General features: G+C 46.5%; 1 protein-coding gene across 1 annotated transcript in view; it reads right to left on the bottom strand.

Annotated features, from left to right (window-relative positions):
- The window catches only part of TRAM1 (translocation associated membrane protein 1), a 65,021-nt gene extending 45,003 nt beyond the window's left edge, over window positions 1–20,018 (bottom strand). Inside the window, exons 1-2 of the mRNA XM_040354391.1 lie at window positions 19,786–20,018; window positions 56–119 (exon numbers count right to left, since the gene is read on the bottom strand). Of these exons, the coding sequence (XP_040210325.1) occupies window positions 56–119; window positions 19,786–19,908 (187 nt within the window). The 5' untranslated portion in view covers window positions 19,909–20,018. The remainder of the gene's footprint in view (window positions 1–55; window positions 120–19,785) is intronic.
- Between the last annotated feature and the right edge of the window lie 686 nt (window positions 20,019–20,704).

Genomic DNA, 20,704 nt, shown 5'->3' on the forward strand with positions numbered 1-20,704 from the left:
CATACCAGATGTGTAAAATGTGTAATTAGCAAATTATGTGTTTGAAAGAACTTACCTTCTACTGGAATGGTGACATTATACTGTAATGTGACAAACATAACTGCCACTTTTGCTGTAATCTAGAAAGAAAAAAGGACTGGTATAAGTTAAAAGTGCACAATAAAAATCTAAATATAAAGATATATATTTTTTTATGATGAACAGCTGTGTCTGTGCCCACTCCCTCTCTCTTATGCTGCGATGACTGACTACAAGGAAAATGCACTGAATCATGGGAGCTAAACATTTCTCTAAAGCTTTAGTTTTTTTTTTTTTTAAATGCGACCAATCTGTCTTTATATTGCATTTTTTTTTATTATTTAAGGAGGAAAGGGAGTTGTTCTATAATCTTAGCACACGTTTTGTATTAGTGACAATGCTGCTCCTCCAAAGATACAGAACAGCGAGTAGGCATTGTCATCAAGTGGCAAGAAGGCTCTATTCACTCGAGCCGACGGTCTTTGGTCATTATATTTCACAGGATTATTTTATTTTTATATTCATTTTAGGCAATATAAAGCTAGTTACTAGGGAGAAGAAAAAAGAAAAAAAAAAAAAAAAGGCACTGAATACATACATTTTTCCACTCAAGTCTATTGGGGACAAAAAAGCTTGAAGCTTGTAGCTCAGAAGCAGCTCATGTACTTTGAGGTACGAGCTTCAAGCAACACTGTACTCAGATGTGAACAGGTACAAATGAAAACTATGGGATTTTGGATGTTTTGAAACTATAAAGCGCTCAGGGGTGAATGGAGCTAAAATGTGTAATTTGTAGGATCACTAGGGTTACCATAATTGTGAAGGCTAAAGGTCTTTCATCTCAAAGCGGAGGTCCACACAAAAATGGAACCTCCGCTTTTCGGAATCCTCCCCCTCTCCGGTGTCACATTTGGCACCTTTCAGGGGGGTGCAGATACCTGTCTAAGACAAGTATTTGCACCCACTTCAGGGCATAGACTCCTGCGAGGTCACGCCCCTTCCTGCCCCCCGCTGTATTCTGGGAAACACACAGGTCCCAGAAGACAGCGGGGACCAGTTAGGACAAGTAGGGAACCAGAAAGTGAAGCCACAACGGTTCACTTCCCGATTAACTCACCTAGGATGGCGGCGGCAGCATCCAAGGACAGAGTCGGCCTCGGCTGCCGACACAGCAGGCACCCTGGACAGGTAAGTGTCCATTTATTAAAAGTCAGCTGCTGCAGTATTTGTAGCTGCTGGCTTTAACCACTTCAATACAGGGTACCGTCACCCCCTTCCTGCCCAGGCCAATTTTCAGCTTCCGGCGCTGTCGCACTTTGAATGACAATTGGCATCGCTGATGGATCTGCACTGATTGTCAGGGATGACCCCAGCGCAAATAGAAGAAATAAATAATAATGGAGCCACTGCCCGGTTGTCATTCTGCTGTAGGCCAGGCAGGATGTGGTTAATGCATTCTCTGCATTAAGATAAAAAAATAAAAAAACATTTAGGTGCAGCACCCCCCCACCCTCTAGATCAGTGGTTCTCAACCTTTCTAGGGCCGTGACCCCTTGATAAAATTTCCCAAGTTGTGGGGACCCCTAACAGTAAAATTATTTCCATAGCGTGGGTTGTCAGCACCCAAGGCAAGACCAGTAATTTGCGCCCCTAACCCACGGCCATTTAGCGCTCCCTGAGTCACTTCCACTTGTACCATATTAAAACCTCATATGGTACATTTTTGGATTTACCACTCGCTCTTTGTTCTCCTTTCTTTCCCTTTCATCTCTCTCTATCCTAATTCCCCCATCCCTCTCACTAGCCATATTTCTTGTTCTTTCTCATCCTTTTTCTTTGTTTCTCCACCTCTTTTCTTCTCTCTTCCATGTATTCTCTATTTTTAATCCTTCTCTTACTCCTTGGGTGGGGGGTGGTTGGGATCAGTGGCAGTGATGGCGGGGGAGTTGGGATGAGTGGCAATGATGAGTGGGAGTTCTGATCAGCCAACTTAGGTGCTCTTGATCAAGGTCATCTGCTGATCTGAGAACTGTAGTGGGGACTTTTAATGGGAACTATAATCACAGGTAGTGTTACTCACTGTGTCTCCGGCTTCACTGTGTCTCTGACTTTGTGGTGTCTCGTAGCAGTGACACCTCTACAGAAATCTGGAGATAGGGTCTCCACCAGCCCCTCCCACTTCACATTCCTCAACAGTCGGCTCACCTCTAGTCTCTGCCCCCCAGCCATGCCGTGAACTTAATGGGCGGCTGGCTGCAAAGAGGTGAGTGGGTGGCCACAGGCTCCAGGGACAGCCCTGCTTTGTGACTGCAAAAAGGCTGGTAGAGAGGTGTGGGCTTCAGGAACAGCCCAGGATTTGGTGACCCCTGGAAAATCATCATTTGACCCCAGAGGGGGTCCCGACCCCCAGGTTGAGAACCACTGCTTTAGATACTCACCTGAGGCCAAACTTGATACAGCATGGGTCTTCAAACTACGGCCCTCCAGTTGTTCAGGAACTACAATTTCCATCATGCCTAGTCATGTCTGTGAATGTCAGAGTTTTACAATGCCACATGGGATGTGTAGTTACGCAACAGCTGGAGGGCCGTCGTTTGAGGATCCCTGCGATACAGCGTTTTTTTCCCCGAGACTAGTGGCGATGCTCTCTCTCTCTCTCTCTCCATTGGGCTCATGCTGCGGTCAATCAAATCCAGTGACAAGGGAGCAGGGCCGAGCCACACTATGCGGCTCAATAGACTCATACAGTGCAGCTTGGGATTGAGCCCCCCTAGCAAGTGACTTGCTAGGGGGTTAATCAAAGGCAGGAGCGCCCGTGGGGGACCCCAGAAAAGGAGGATAATTGCACACAGCAGGTAAGAATACCGTGTTTGTTGTATAAAACAAAATAATAATAACCTTTACAATCACTTTAAGGCTGGGTTCACACTAAGGAATGGAGCGAATCACAGCAGGGGTCCGGTGTATCTCCATTCACTGGTTTAGGTCCAATTTCAGCCCAAATTATTATCTGAATTCAGGCCTGAAACGGACCAAGAGATGCACAGGGCTCCTATGCAATTTGCACCGGAGCCACACCGGAGATGTGAGAGCCGGTCACAATCTCCTGCTAAGCAAATTGGATAGAAAAGTATACCGCTCTATAAAACAATTAATGCTTCCGTTGCTTCCGTCCCAACAAACCAAGAGGGTGCTGGCTGTGCTCAATTAGCATGGGATGAAAGAAAAATCCTGGATCATAGCTACGAGTAAGCATCACATGATGCGAAACATGTCAGCTCTTTTTTCCTAGTCCACTTCTTGTTTGACTGCATGAACTTTGGCTGTTTTTCCATATGAATTTTTTTTTTTTTTTTTTTAATGCTTTGAATAAAAGATATCGTTTTTTGAGGAGTGCGGCGATCCAGGATTTTTCTTTCTTCCCATGCTAAGCAAATTGGATGCGAGGAATCCACATCCAATTCGCAACTGTGAACCCAGCCTAAAACAAACAAAATCCAGAAAACAAATGCAGCCACTTGTTATCTGTAATATTGCATTCGGGTTTAGTTACACTTTAATTTAAGGCAATTACTTTTAAATAGTTCATAAGCAGCAACCATGTTATAAATTTCCACAAAAACAAGAATAAAGCTTAAAATCCCCCCCCTCTCCAAAAAAAAAAAAAAAAAACTCCCAGAAGGGATGCTGCATATTTCTGAGGTTTTTATGTTGCTGCAAGCTAAACTTCTTCCTAGCACTGCTGCTGATCTGTGCTGCCACGTTAACATCGCTGAGCAATTCTAGGCACGGCGCCAGCACAGCACGCTGCAGCCACTGGAACACATACCATATCCCACATGTACGAGCCACCCAGAGCCTTTTCATGTACTAGAAAGCAGACACAAAGCCAGAACTTTCCTTCATTTTGGATCTTTCAGTGCCCATCGGCACACAATGCACAATTAACCCTGCAATGCAGAAGAAAACAGCTGACGCAGGCTTCGCTGACAGTAGACAGAGGAGTTTGGTTTTTTGGCACTTGGTTAAACAGGTGAGTAAGCAGAACCGCCGTATCCAGCTAGCAGACATTTTGGCAGTGAAAGAGGCAGAACACACCTAGAGAAACTCCTTGTCCTGCAGGGTCCAATCTTATCATAGGCACACTCTGGAAGAATTCTGCTTGGGGTGTCACAGATACGACATACACTTACCTCTACAAAATGACACTCCTCAGTGGCTTATAATGAGCAATTAGAAACCAAATCAAATTAATCAGATCTGCATTGCATCAGTCTGGCAGAACAACAACTTCTAAATGACAAGGGGTTAATAATTCACTTACCAACCAAGAGACTTTAGCTGGCCATACACGGCTCAATTTATGGCCAATTCCTGCTGAACCCTGCAAGCATCACACGGATCGATTTAAAAATTGCACAGTAGAAAATGAAATGGCCTGACAGTGATGCAGAAGCATGATAAGATGCAGTCACTGTTCAGATATTTAGCCAACTAAGGCGGTTGGCAGCCGTTTTAACACAATAGACGGGGATGGGCGAAACGATTGAATTTTCTCTTGTTCAAGAATAAGTTGATCTATGGGAACATGTTCCCACTGCTGCAGCCATAACCTGACGAGCTCTCTAGTGACAGTGAGACAGGGTTCTTCTCCCCACACTTGCGGTCACAATTTAAGAAAATAACGCTGCCGTGCAGGGCACCGCCCACCCGGCTGCTTTTGCAGCCGTCGGCTTGTAGCTCTCAATGAACTACCAGAACGATTTTGAGCTCTTCCGGGAGTCCGGGCCGCGGCCTGTAACATCACTGCGGGGCTCCTTCCTACTCCACCGGGTCAATAGGACAACAGAGCAGGGCCTCGCACACGCGCAGTAGGGTCACTGGCGTAACAATCAATGTTTTTTTTTGTACATACCGTATTTTCACCGCCGCTTCAGGGTATGTCTTCTGCGGGACTGGGCGTTCCTATCTGATTGACAGGCTTCCGACCGTCGAATACTACGCGTCACGAGTTGCGCTGTATGCGACGGTCGGAAGCCTGTCAATCAGATAGGAACGCCCAGTCCTGGAGAAGACATACCCGGAAGCGGCGGTGAAATACGGTATGTACAGAAAAAAAAACAGCCGATTGTCATTAGGACAACTCGGCTGAATGTAATGTAAAAAATTTATTTTTGGGTGAACCCCCGCTTTAAGGCCCGTACACACGATCAGATTTTCCGACGGGAATTGTGTAATGGCAGACTGAAAAAATCCGACCGTTTGTATGCTCCATGGGACAATTGTCGTCGGATTTTCCACCAACAAATGTTGGATAGCATGCTTTCAAATTTTCTGACAACAAATGTGTGTTTTCAGATTATCCGATTGTGTGTACAGAAGTCCTTCAGAAAAAAACAAACATAACATGCTCAGAAGCAATGCTCGACATAACACAACATTAGCAGAAGTTGCCCAAAGGGTGGCGCTAAAGAGTTGAAAAAACATGTCGTTTTGTGTTTGCTGGCAGACAATTCTTTGTTTATGGCCAACACCCTACGGACTTTGTCCACGGAAAATCCGATCGTGTGTACCAGGCTTTACACTGACAGTCTGCAGGAGCCCTGCATTGCAACAGATCACGGGTACAATGCTTTGCAGGCTCCCAGTAACAAAAAAAATATAGTTTTTACCTGCAAAAAGATGTGCATTTTTTTTCTCTCATTTACAAAACTGAACTTATCCTTTCAGCCTCGGGGCTGAAGGAGAGAAAATGAAGGATGTACAGCTAGCTTTAAAGGAACACTTATGCCGCGTACACATGATCATTTTTCAGCATGTCCAAAAAACAAAGTTTTCCTAACTTCATCATTAAAACGACGTTGCCTACACACCATCGTTTTTAAAAAATGTATCTAGCAAAGCGCGGTGACATACAACACGTACGACGGCACTATAAAGGGGAAGTTCCATTCATCTTTGGCCTGCTTTAGCCGATTCCGTGTTAGTAAAAGACGATTCGCGCTTTTCTGTCTGTTACAGCGTGATGAATGTGCTTACTCCATTATGAACGGTAGTTTTACCAGAACGAGCGCTCTCGTCTCATAACTTGCTTCTGACAATGCATGGGTTTTTTACGTCGTTTTAGCCCACACACGATCATTTTTTACAACCCGAAAAACGACTTAGTTTAAAACAACGTTTAAAAATGCAGCATGTTCAAATTTTCTTTTGTCGTTTTTCAGAACCTGAAAAATGATGTGTAGCCCACACACGATCATTTTAAATGACATTTTTGAAAAACGTTTTTTTTCATGCCAGAAAATGATCGTGTGTACGCGGTATAAAGGTAAAAAAAAAAAAAATTATACTTGCCTCCACTGTGCAGCTCGTTTTTGGGGTCCTGGTCTTCTGGGGTCCCTCGGCATCTGTCTCGGCTCCTCCTCGCAAGAATTCACCACCTTTATGCGAGCAAGCTTGCATGGTGGTGAGTTCTTGCACGCGCGCTTCTGTGATATACAGTGAGCGGATATAGCCGCTCACTGTATCACTCGGCCCCACGCACGGCGTGCCGCGTCATTGGATCCGATTGACAGCAATCAACCAATGAATGAGCCGAGAAGCCTTCACGTTCACGGCGTGTGACATTCAAGGGGTCAGGTAAGTAAAAGGGGGGCTCGGGGGGGATGCGATAATCTTTCGATTTTTTTTCCCCTTCATGCATAGAATGCATGAAGGTAAAAACTTGTACCTTTACAACCCCTTTAATTCTCATCCCAGGCTAAAACCTTTTGGGCAGTGGAAAATGTATCTGATGTTCAAGAAGCCACTGAATCAGTTAGTGTGAGAAGCAATTCACTGGAATCTGAATAGCACAGGCATTAAATGCTCCCAAATCACATGCGCACTGCCATGGGCTTTTTAAACAAGTTCCTGCTTGCTTTTCTCCTCCAGGCTTAAAGCGGACCGTCAGTCATTTTTTCAACTTTCCATCTATTAAATCTTCTGCCCTTGTTGTTTCAACTTTGGATTGTAAAAATGTTTTCTGCCAGTAAATACTTTATACAGACCACTTTCTCTTTCTTGTCTGATCATTAACCTAGGACATCGTGCACAGCTCTCTCTCATTCTCATGCAAGTTTGCCAGGAAGGGAGGAGGAGATGAGGCGTAAGAAGACCAATGAGAGCTGCAGAGCTGGAGTGTAGGAAAAATGATCCGCACTCTTTGTTTTTATTGACAATCCACAGTGAACAAAAAGCAGATGAAAACACATTTCAGCCTATAAGGCAGGGCTCGACAAATCCCGGTCGCCAGTGCGACTAGAAATAGCGTCCTGGCGACTTGGCTTGGAAGATGGGCAAAAAAAATAAAAATAAAGATTTTTGTTCTAGGACCGGTGCTCCGCGGAATAGGCCGAAGCCGCGGCCTCGCCTAAAACATCCTGCCCGCAGCTCGCCGCGATCATGGGAAAAGGCCGCGAGCCGCATCTGCCGCTCACGGCCTTTTCCCAGGATTGCTGCGGGCAGGTTGTTTTAGGCGAGGCCGCGGCTTCGGCCTAGTCCGCGGAGCGCCTTTTCCCCAGGATCGCGGCGGACTAGGCCCCCCCACCGCTCGATCGCGGGGGGCCCGTGATGTCCGGTAATTGAGGCCGCGGCTTTGCGGCCTTGTGAAGTCCCCAGCTCTTCCTTGTGTGAGCTGGGCCATCTGGTGGTGGCCGTTGGTATGACAAGTTAAACAGCAATTCTAATGTCATTTTTCACTGTCATCTTCTTCCCTCTAATTAGAACCCCCAAACATTATATATATTTTTTATCCTAACACCATAGAGAATAAAATGGCGATCGTTGCAATACTTTGTCACGCCGTATTTGCGCAGCGGTCTTACAAGCGCACTTTTTTGGGGAAAAAAATTACACTTTTTTTAATTAAAAAATAAGACAACAGTAAAGTTATCCCCATTTTTTTTTATATTATGAAAGATAATGTTACGCCGAGTAAATTCATACCCAACATGTCACGCTTCAAAATTGCGTTCGCTCGTGGAATGCCGACAAACTTTTACCCTTTAAAATCTTTATAGGCGACATTTAAAAAAAATCTACAGGTTGCATGTTTTGAGTTACAGAGGAGGACTAGGGCTAGAATTATTGCTCTCGCTCTACCAATCGCGGCGATACCTCACATGTGTGGTTTGAACACCGTTTACATATGCGGGCGCTGCTCACGTATGCGTTCGCTTCTGCGCGCGAGCTCGTCGGGACGGGGTGCGTTTTCTGGCTCCTAACTTTTTTAGCTGGCTCCTAGATTCCAAGCAAATTTGTCAAACCCTGCTATAAGGCCTAAGTCATTAGAGCTAGAGGTGTGCCTCTGTGTAAATCCGTTTGCCTGAAGTTTGGTTTCAAGTCAGATTCCTAATCTAATGCTAAATCTTGATTGACTTGAGCTTACCAAGCGATCTGATAGCAAGGTTAAGTCACGGAACTTCTAACAGTAGCAGGAAGTCATATCAAGCAACGCATTTCAGTTAAACAATGTACTGCTTACTGATACACTGTTCTGTATTAGAGGAGTGAAACAATCGCACTGCTTGTACTATATACACTAGCAGGACACGGCATCACATGCTAAACTGTAGCTTGCTGTATTAGATAGGAGAAATCTTCTTTGATGACAGCTGTTTAGGTAAAGGGAGTGTCCACCTAGATTTGATGAAAGATAAACATCAGGCTGCGATTTCTGATCGCTCTCCTGAAAATGCTCGCCAGCCAAATCACTACAGATCTGCAACAAGTGTGCAGATGGACATCAGCGACTCCATCCTTATTCTACATCAGTGACAACACAGCAGCTGGAGGGACAGAATGACAATCAGGCAGATAACGCTTTTATATGGCCGCCATCATTTTTCTGTGGGTCTAGGTTTGTCTGAAGTTATAAAAGTCCCAAACACTTTAGAAAGAGAATACGGTCTTCATATGCTCTGACCCATAAGTTATAATCTTGTGTTGAGTGCAAAGGGACAACTGTCACAGCTGTTACATTTAGAGTGTCTTCCACTTAATAAAGGGGAACTCTAACTAGTCTTTCTTAAATAACTCGCAGTATTAATCTGTGAGATTAACACAGGCAAGATACCGAAAAATCTGTGTGCGCTTTTTCAATAGATCCATATATACACACTCACTCAGCTGTCCTCGTATTTTCTGTCTGCCGTCGGGATGATGAACATGGTAGCAGTGTAATCATCACAAAAAATGAAAGCCTGACCCATGTTTCAGTTCTTTTGGGCCAAGGGGGTCCAAATGAATAATTTCCTCTACCAACACAGGCAGCTGCTGTCAGTGCTGTATAAGCATCAGCTACATACATTACTGTGTTTCAGTAGCGAGATGGGAACTGCCTGTCCCACTCTTTGAACAAATTCCGAAGTTTGCATAAGCACTGTTGAGCCATTCACAGGTGGCTTTTTATATTAATACAAAGCTCCCTCTGATTGGCTATGGTTGAGATTGGCTGAGGCGGGTGGATGACTTCACAATCAGAGAAAGTCTTGTATGCACCCATTAAAGTTCCGCTTTGGAAACATGTTACATGTTCCACCCAGTTTTAGGGTGGAACATGTCCCCACTGCTCTCTCTCCCTGTGGCAGCAGTATGGGGAGACGCTCCCCATACTAGCTGTCACTTTGTTAAAACAGCGCAGCTATGCAGGGCTCCACCAACACTGCTGTGTCATCCATACACAGAGCCCTGTGTATGAATGTACTATTATTATTATTATACAGGATTTATATAGCGCCAACAGTTTACGCAGCACTTTACAATATAAAAGGGAGACAAAACAGTTACAATACAATAAAATACAAGAGGATTAAGAGGGCCTGCTCAGAAGAGCTTACAATATAATAGTACTACAAGCCCTTCCATCCTTTGCTGCTGTCGGCTTGTAGATTTCAATGAACTACCACCAGGGTACTGGTAATTGCTGTGGTAGCTCAGCAAATCTTCCTAACAGTATGACACTGCTTGGCTGTATGATGTACGGGGCAGACAGCTCACACTTACAGTCTACAGGAGACCTGCATGGCATCAGAGATCTGCTCATCGCTGGTGCAATGCTTTCCAGGTGCCAAAATAAAATGGTAAATCCACATTTTTTTACCTGCAAAAAAAGGCACTTTTTTTTTTTTTTTTTAAGTGAACTTATCTTTTAAATACAAGGCTTCCTGTGAAAGGATGAGAAGTGTTCTGCCCAACTCAACTTTGTTCCCGGACTGGGACGGGAAGACTTACTTTCATAAGCATTTGTGCACATTGCCTTGTTTCAGCATCAAATTATCCTCCAAAATAAAAAAAGGTTTGGCAAGCAAATATTAGCACAAAAAAAGAAAATGAAAAATTGTTGCCATTATCTGACGGTTCTCCTAAATGCGCTATCCTCAACCTCAGCAGCTCTTCCCGATGTGGCCACCTGAAATACATGACACACTATCCTCTCCCTATTAAGTTGTAGTACAGTAGTTATGTAGATGTGATAAATGTATAGCATTGTTTTAATAGTTGTTACCTCAGCCGGGGTATGCCCAGGGGCTGTAATATGTAACTTTCGTTTTTTGTTTTATTTTCATGCAAAATCAATAAAAAGTATTTTCAAAAAAAATATCAAAAAAATATGACAAGGTCAACTGCAAAAGAGGATTTTGGTTATTTGAAGGCCAAGGACTTGGTGAAAATCTGAGAAAAAAACATGCCCAAAAAAAAATTAACTGAACAGCCATTTCCCCATGAAATGGGGATTTCAGCTTTGGCCCTTTTAGGTGTAAGCCGCAGATCAGTGGACAAATCTGGTGAACACGTGCCATCCATCCTTCCATGGCTCCAGCCCGGCTGGTAGATGTACTTTACACAACAGATGATGTGTGAACTGGAAGATTGCATTTCCAAACGGCTCTTTCAGGCCATAGCTTAAAATATTTAGGTCAATATTGACTTTATCATTAGCAAAGCTCAGATCATCATAGGACTGCACGAGTGTAGAGAGTGGGCCCACCATTTGCACCCGCCAATATGTTCCCTCACTGGACTAGTAGATGGACTGGAAGCATACTGTAATTTACTGCCTTGTTATAGAAGTAAAACATTTCCAGATTCTATTTTACAGTTTCAATGACTCACGTTTTCCTACATTTTCTCTAATCAGTTGATAGTTTTGCCTATAGCTACCCACACACAGCGATAATGATCTGTTAGATCTACAAAATGTATAGACATCTCGGCCCTCGCCAATTCATACCTAAACATTATATGCAAATTTTATTAATTTAGCAACCTCAGACATTAGTAGGCGGTCCGACATGCAGACATTGGGGGTTACTTACTAAAAGGCAAATCCACTTTGCACTACAAGTGCAGACGCTATAGAGGGGGGCATACAAGGAAAACAGAATTTCAGCTTGCACATGATCGGATGATAAAATCAGCAGAGCTTCCCCTCATTTCAGATCTACAGCGACTGAACTTCCAGCGCACTTTCAGTGCAAAGTGGATTTGCTTTTAGTAAATAACCCCCATTATTCGACGGATATCAGGTATTTAAAGCGGAGTTCCACTCATTTGTCTCCTCTCCCCTCCAGTGCCACATTTGTCACCTTTCGTGGGTTGAGGGGTATCCTGTCCCCATGCCTGGCCAGGGTGAATTAAGTCAGTGGCTTGGCTCCTTCCTCTTCCCCCTGCCGCCGCTAGGCCAGTAGGAGAGCGCTGCGGTGCCTCGCGCATGCGCAGTAGGAACCCGGCGTGAAGTCATAATGCTACACTACTGGGTTCCCTTACCTGCAATGGCGGCGTCAGCACCCGACAGCTGATCGATGTCAGCACTGCAGCTGATGTTTCTCTGGACTCCAGAACAGTCAAGTGTCCTATTATTAAAAGTCAGCAGCTGCTGGCTTTTAATTTTTGCAGAGGCTCTTTAAAGTTGGCCACCAAGGCCCATGAGCGGTGTACGTACTAAGTGGAGATCACAGAGGGAAAACAAAGTAATTGGTTGTTTTTAAACAAGCTCAGCTGTTGCATCTAGTGATGCCAAAAAAACATAAAATAAACTTAAAGGGGTTTTCCACCCATTTTGTAAGTTTATTAAAAGTCAGCAGCTACAAAAAGTGTAGCTGCTGGCTTTTAATAAACAGACACTTACCTGCTCCACGGCTCCAGCGACGCGCCGGACGGGGCTCCGCTCCTCGCCCCCCCTTGCCAGCCGGCGTCTTCATGCTCAGTGTGGGCACCCGGCCGTGACAGCTTTCGGCTTCACGGCCGGGCACCCACTGCGCATGCGCGAGCGGCGCCGTCTGATTGGACAGGCGATCGCCGAGGACCTGCGACGTGTCCTGGGCGATCGCCTACAGCAGCCCCTTCCTGTAGGCGATTAAGCTTAATCGCCTAGGCGATTAGGCTTAATCGTCTACCCGGAAGGAGGAAGTGGGACAGGAAGGACTCCTCCTGAAGCCCCCACTCCCCCCCAAAAAAATTACATGCCAAATGTGGCATGTAAGGGGGAGAGGAGTGGGATAAGAGGAAGTTCCAAATTTGGGTGGAACTCCTCTTTAACTGATGGATTCAAAAACATTTAGGGCCAGTTCACACAAGACACAGTTCTGTTCAGTTCCATGTGCTTTTTTTCTGCATAGTGTTTTCCATGTATTCCAGTGGCTCTAGTTCACACCATGCAGTCAGTTTCCGGTCAGTTTCTGCAATGGAAACTGACTGCATGGTGTGAACTAGAGCCACTGGAATACAGGGAAAACACTGTGCATGCATTTTTAGTGCAGAAAAAATACACAAGAAACTGTACAGAACTGCGTCTGGTGTGAACTGGCCCTTAATGTGTATGTGCACCTTAAAATGACCCATAGGCGAGATGACAGTTACCATAACGGTCTGCTATCTGCCAGTTTGGGTGACAATCTGTGAGGGCCTGCAGACACCACAGTGGACAAGCATCAGATGCTCTTCTCCATCCAGTGACCATGGGAATCTAACCCTATGCTGAAGTTACATGTTCATAATAAAAGGAGAAGTATAGCCTAAGCGATTTTGGCTCTATTTCTCCTGAAAGTATCAGGAGTGCAGTTTGTTTTGCACGTCTGTGACCCGATTTCAGCGGACGTCACTCAGCTAGTCCAGGCTCAGGAAAGATCTTGACTTTACACTTGGGATCCACTGTGATGCTTGGACCGGCAGCTGGATCAGCATCTCAGCGATCCACTGGGAGACTGAGCAACTGGCTCCCGCCCCCCCACAGGCCAGCGATCCAGTGAGTGCTGGAGGGGCAAAGTAGAGAGCTGGTGATGGACAATCACTGACTCTCTACTCAATGAAGACTGAGAACTGGGTGAGTATAACTTTTTTTTTTCAATAAAACCCAAACTTTTCTTTTACTTTTCTGCTCTCCCTGCTGCTCCATTATGCCACAGGGGGTAAAGAAAGTTACTGATACTTCTGGAAATGAAGGGGCATAGGACTCATTCCCCTTGTGTGATAGCCAAGGCATTTGGAGACTGGCACAGCATTGGCACATTGGGGTGGTAAGCTCTCAGAAGTTTAAAGCTGGCCATACATTATACAATTTTCTTAGTCAATTTCCTTTAGATTTACCTTCAACTATGTAGTGTAAAGACCTGCCTGCCTACAAATTGAAAGTGTTTAGGTTTAAAAAGATTGTAAAGTCTTTTTTTTTTTTTCCTATAAAAATAACAAACACAAAACATGTTATACTTACTTGCTCTGTTGCAGTACATTTGCACAGAGCAGCCTGGATCCTTCTATTCTTGGGTCCCTCTTCTGTTCTCCTGGCCCCTCCTTCCTGTTCAGTGCCCACACAGCAAGCAGCTTGTTATGGGGGCACCTGAGGCGAGTCACAGCTCCCTGTGTCTATTTAGACACGGAGCCCCGACCCGGCCTCACCCCCTCTTACCCCTGATTGGCTAGCTGACTTTGAATGACAGCAGCCAATGGTGCCACTGCTGTGTCTCAGCCAAATCAGGAGGGAGAATCTCAGGTGACTGAGGCACTCGTGAACATCGCTGGACAGAGAGGGACCTCAGGTAAGAATTAGGGGGGCTACTGCACACAGACGGCTTTTTATCTTAATGCATAAAATGCATTAAGATAAAAAAAAGCCTTCTGCCTTTACAGCCCCTTTAACCTCATATTGCATAGTTTTGTTCAATTCAAAAGAAAAGTGTATAATGTATGGCCAGCTTTGCACAGAGTTTCCCTTCCTTGCTCTGGGCAGCTGAACAGAAAGGTGGGGGAGTGAAAGAATAAGGGAGTATGTGTGGAGGTATTAAAATGCGGGCAGGCTGGCTCTGGCTCTTTTACATTACAACAAACTTACCTGCCCGTTTGCAAACTGAGCTGTGCTGGTGCAGCTTAAGCCAGCCATACACAGTTCAAAGCTCAGCTGATTCAGCAGGAACTGACCGAGCTTCGAACCGTTAATGAGCAGGCGGAATGTACCAAGTTGATCGATCAGCTTGGGTACAACCAGCCTGCCGGGTTCGCTTCCAATAGCGAGAAGGCCACCACTGACCCCCACTGGGAAAAGACAATGGCCGATTGCCCTGTCCACACAACCTGTTTTGGTTGGTGAAAAGTGCAAATTTCTCTCCAGCAACCTGTGGAAAGAAACCGGCACCATGTAGTTTTCTTACAAATGTTCTTGACTGATAATTTGCAATGTATTATTCTTAAAAAAATATTTGAACAAAAAATTAGCCACCAGCCTTAGTGTACATTCTTGGCACACCTTGGTGGCGGAATGAATTTGTGTGCCTGTGCTAGCTAATCACGGTGGTCAAAGACCTTGCATCTGAAAAAAGTTGGAGAGGCTGTTGGTGCCGATAAGGGAACTCGCTGATGTTACATAACAGGAATGGCGTACAGGCTTTAGTTCCACTTTAAGATGAACCCATTGCTTTGCCCTATATCAGTGATGGTGAACCCTGGCACCACAGATGTTTTGGAACTACATGTCCCATGATGCTCATGCACTCTGCAGTGTAGATGAGCATCATGGGAAATGTAGTTCCAAAACATCTGGGGTGCCAGGGTTCGCCATAACTGCCCTATATGGTCAAAAATCACAGGTTTTTGTTAAAGAGCCCAAAATTATTATAGCAATTAGGGTTGTCCAGATACCGATACTAGTATCGGTATCGGGACCGATACCGAGTATTTGCGGGAGTACTCGTACTCGCGCAAATGCTCCCGATACCTAAATAGAATACTTTTTTTGTATTTATCAACATGTTCTATGAAAATTCTTTGAGTTTTTTACTACTGCGTGACAAGCAAATAAAACATTTTTATTCATTTTTACTCATTTTATTATTTTATAATGTCTTGAGTTAGAGTTCTTCATAATTCTAAAGAAAATATCCTTAGTCTGTATTGTGGTTTGAAAACTGTCACATGACATTTAAAAAAAGTATCGGTATTCGGTATCGGCGACTACATGAAAAAAAGTATCGGTACTTGTACTCGGTCCTAAAAAAGTGGTATCGGGACAACCCTAATAGCAATCCACTGTATAGTCATGGTCAATAAAAGCTCCCTGCCCTACATAGCTAGGTTGAAAAAAGACACAAGTCCATCCAGTTCAACAATAAATTATTATAATAATAAATAATAATAATAATAATAATAATAATATACAATCCCATATACCCAATTCTATACCCACAGTTGATTAATATACTAAGCATGGAAAGAATGGGTTGTTCATTTAAAGCAGAAAATATATACCCCAGATTACACAAGGACACCGATAGCTGGATTCAGAGAGAGTTACGCCGGCGTATCAGTAGATACGCCGACGTAACTCGGAATCTGCGCCGTCGTAAGTTTAAGTGTATTCTCAAACTGAGATACACTTAAACCTAAGATACGACGGCCTGCGCCGTCGTATCTTAGGGTGCAATTTTTCCGCTGGCCGCTAGGTGGCGCTTCCGTTGAGTTCGGCGTAGAATATGTAAATGCCTAGATACGCCGATTCGGCGTAGAATATGTAAATGCCTAGATACGCCGATACGCCGTTTACGTAAGGCGTTTTCCGGTGTCAAGTTAGTCGAACAAATAGCTGGACTAGTCAATGTTAAGTATGGCCGTCGTTCCCTCGTCGAAATTTGAAAATTTTACTTTGTTTGCGTAAGTCGTCCGTGAATAGGGCTGGACGTCATTTACGTTCACGTTGAAACCAATACATCCCTGCGGCATACTTTGGAGCCATGTACACGGACGGCGCATGCGCCGTTCGTAAAAAACGTCAATCACGTCGGGTCACCAATCATTTACATAAAACACGCCCCCCCATCCTCATTTGAATTAGGCGCGCTTACCCCGGCCACATTTACGCTACGCCGCAAGTTAGGAGGCAAGTGCTTTGTGAATACAGTACTTGCCTATCTAACTTACGGCGGCGTAAATACGATACGCTACGCCGCCTTAAAGATGCGGCGCTCTCTCTGAATCCAGCTACAATTATTTTCCAGCATCACAATATACTGTATACAGCCCAGGGGTCTCAAACTGGCAGCCCTCCAGCTGTTGCGAAACTACAAGTCCCATGAGACATTGCAAGGCTGACAAGTTACAAGTATGACTCCCACAGGCAGAGGCATGATGGGACTTGTAGTTTTGCAACAATGGGATGGCCGCCAGTTTGACACCATCTGTTCTAGAAGGCTCACACACAATTGCAGGTTATACTGCACAGTACTGATAGTGAATACCTGGAAACATGCTCATCATTCAACACACAGAAAGGTTATTTTAGATATTACTACTCTGCTGCACAATCGTCTATGTTTATCACATCCCATAATATTGCACTTTACAGATATGGCAGAATGGGAAGTATGCCTTTCACTACAGACAAGCAGGCCTTCTTAGTCCAGAGTACACATTCCAGCTGTAGCACACAAAGGGGTGTGCACACACTTCACACACTGGAGACTGATGGCTGACAAATAACACGTAAGCAATGTGTCTGTTGTGAGTAGGATAACACGTGTAAGCTCAGCTGGCATATTACATTACAGGACACACAGACAACAGCATTACACGCTCCTACAAGAAGCCTGGGGGGCTGGGCATGACGGCATGCACTCACATACAAATACAATGCAGGAGAAAGATCACATCCTGGAATCCATGCAGCATTGGAAAATAAACTTGTAACAACCAATCCAGAGAAGATTGGAGCTGAACACAGCATATGGCGGCACAGAGTGCCAAGAGTCAGGCTCTGTACAAATCCAGGTGTTCAACCAAGTGTGGGCTCTGGAGGATCAGGCACAGTGTGGGCTCTGGAGGATCAGGCACAGTGTGGGCTCTGGAGGATCAGGCACAGTGTGGGCTCTGGAGGATCAGGCACAGTGTGGGCTCTGGAGGATCAGGCACAGTGTGGGCTCTGGAGGATCAGGCACAGTGTGGGCTCTGGAGGATCAGGCACAGTGTGGGCTCTGGAGGATCAGGCACAGTGTGGGCTCTGGAGGATCAGGCACAGTGTGGGCTCTGGAGGATCAGGCACAGTGTGGGCTCTGGAGGATCAGGCACAGTGTGGGCTCTGGAGGATCAGGCACAGTGTGGGCTCTGGAGGATCAGGCACAGTGTGGGCTCTGGAGGATCAGGCACAGTGTGGGCTCTGGAGGATCAGGCACAGTGTGGGCTCTGGAGGATCAGGCACAGTGTGGGCTCTGGAGGATCAGGCACAGTGTGGGCTCTGGAGGATCAGGCACAGTGTGGGCTCTGGAGGATCAGGCACAGTGTGGGCTCTGGAGGATCAGGCACAGTGTGGGCTCTGGAGGATCAGGCACAGTGTGGGCTCTGGAGGATCAGGCACAGTGTGGGCTCTGGAGGATCAGGCACAGTGTGGGCTCTGGAGGATCAGGCACAGTGTGGGCTCTGGAGGATCAGGCACAGTGTGGGCTCTGGAGGATCAGGCACAGTGTGGGCTCTGGAGGATCAGGCACAGTGTGGGCTCTGGAGGATCAGGCACAGTGTGGGCTCTGGAAAAGGGAAAGATCAAACCGACAAAAACTGGAGACATCACCCAACCATTACATGACCGCATCTAATGCAGCTCCGCAACAGTTCAACTGTCATACATTACCGCTGATCAAACCAGCTGTGTCAGTGGAAAACATCGCACAGACAGCGTACAGCCACCTTATCAGACAGGGATGCCTCATCAGTGTGAAAAGACAATATTAGGAAGCACGAGCAACTGACAAGACAATGGTATATTAGAAAGCACGAGCAACTGACAAGACAATGGTATATTAGAAAGCACGAGCAACTGACAGCTTACAGGGAAACTAAAGAGCAGCATCCTCCTTAGTGTGCTGACTGATCCCGAGCGACAGGCCACTCACACCGCTGCCAATCAGTTGTCAGCGATATCAGAAGAAATTACATTGAAACGATGAGCCCTTCAAGTAGCCATGATACTGCCTATTAGTACACACTGCCAACAGCTGGCATTATGGGACTATAGGAGTAAACTGTAGGTGCTATATAAATCTTATATTATAATGTTCAGTACAGGCGAGAGTATAGGCCCCCCTAGGCTGGCAGTACTCCTGGGTATTGGATTCCCCAGACAGTACACCTGCGTATGAGGTAGTAGACTGGCAGTATACCAGGATATGAGGTCCAACAGACTGGCAACATGTGTGGTTATGAAGTCCAACAGACTGGCACCATGTGTGGTTATGAAGTCCAACAGACTGGCACCATGTGTGGTTATGAAGTCCAACAGACTGGCACCATGTGTGGTTAGAAAGTCCAACAGACCGGCAGCACCCCTGGGTATGCCCCCCCCTCCCAGACCGCCAGTACGCCTGTCTACTGCCAAGCAGGGGAGCCCTATCCCCAGTACACCTGGGGATAGGGCTCCCCTGCCTGACAGTAGACCTGGGTATGGGGTTTCCAGACTATCCTACTACCACCCCAGACTGGCAGAACTCCCGGGTAACGGCCCCCCAGGTTGGTAGTACTCTTGGGTATGGGGCCCCTCAGACTGTCCTACTCCTGGCAGAAGTAACTGATATGACACCCCCCAGACTGGCAGTCCTCCTGGGTACAGGACCCCCCAGACTGGCACAGCACTTCAGGGTACGGGGCCCCCCAGACTGTCTTATTCCTGGCAGAAGTACTTCATATGATACCCCCCAGACTGATAGTCCTCCTGGGTACGGGGCCCCCCCAGACTGGCACAGCACTCCTGGGTACGGGGCCCCCCAGACTGGCACAGCACTTCCAGGAACGGGCCCCCCCCCCCCCAGACTGGCACAGCACTCTTGGGCACAGCCCCCACCCCAGACTGGCACAGCACTTCTGGGGGTACGGCCCCCCACCCTGGCAGCACTCCTGGGTATAGTGCCCCCCAGACTGGCACAGCACTCTTGAGTACGGGGTCCCCCAGACTGGCACAGCACTCCTGAGTACGGGGTCCCCCAGACTGGCACAGCACTCCTGAGTACGGGGTCCCCCAGACTGGCACAGCACTCCTGAGTACGGGGTCCCCCAGACTGGCACAGCACTCCTGAGTACGAGGTCCCCCAGACTGGCACAGCACTCCTGAGTACGGGGTCCCCCAGACTGGCACAGCACTCCTGAGTATGGTGCCCCCCACCCTGGCAGCACTCCTGGGTATGGGGTTCCCCAGACTGGCAGCCCTGTGGGTACAGGACGTGCTCCTCCATATGTTTATCTCCCAGGCCCCTCTCTCACCTCGAACATGAGCCCGAGCAGGAAGAGCATGGCCAGGCAGGAGACGATGTCGGCATGGTTCTGGATGATGAACTCATGGCTCAGCACCGGTGGGGTCTTGCTGCTCTTCTTGCGGATGCCCATGATGACGGATGGCGCTTGTCTCTCGCACTCAGCAGGGCACAGACGGAGCTCTGCCTCCACCTCCTCCGCCTGGGATGACGCCGTACACACTCACTGCTCTCACCACGTCAGCACTCCGGGGAGGAGCTTCGCCCTGCCAGACTTCCCGTGACCACAGACGAAACGTGTCTGCCGCGCCATGTTTGTTACTGGAAAACCTTCACACCTGTAACATGGACTTCTCCAGGTTCTGTGTGGGCACAAGTCACAGCCTAAGGAATGTGTACACACACCACAGTAATGACACAATACCTACAACCATAGCCTGTGATAATCTGATGAACCTTTGTGTGCATACTGCAGTTTGGATTACATTTCTAAACCTTAGTCTTCATAATTGTATCTCCTATTTTATACACAATACTGATACAACAACTCCTGGTAGACTTTCCTGTAAAACACATTGTAACAACTTTGCTGCCAGTACTTTACTGTTCACAAATGCAGTCTGCCAGCAATGAAGATGGCGTCTTAGGTCGTGACGTCCCCAGATAGTGAAACGTCGCGCTATGGAGTGTGTGCTGGACACAGGGGGCGGGGTTTGTGTAGTCCAGTAAGGATGTGGTTGTCTGTGGTTGGCTGCCTATTCTACACGTAGCTGTGTGTTCCTCTTACTGTGTGCTGTGCTGGGTGTACAGGGAGTGCTACTGATGGGCTTCCATAGACCAGGAATGGTGTCTGGTGTGGTCTGATCACAGCCTTCTGGTGCCACATGTGCACCGTGTGTGGGGGCAACCCAACTATATACATTCAAACT

Source organism: Rana temporaria, chromosome 5 (assembly GCF_905171775.1).
Source record: "Rana temporaria chromosome 5, aRanTem1.1, whole genome shotgun sequence".
In the NCBI taxonomy this organism is placed as follows: domain Eukaryota; kingdom Metazoa; phylum Chordata; class Amphibia; order Anura; family Ranidae; genus Rana; species Rana temporaria.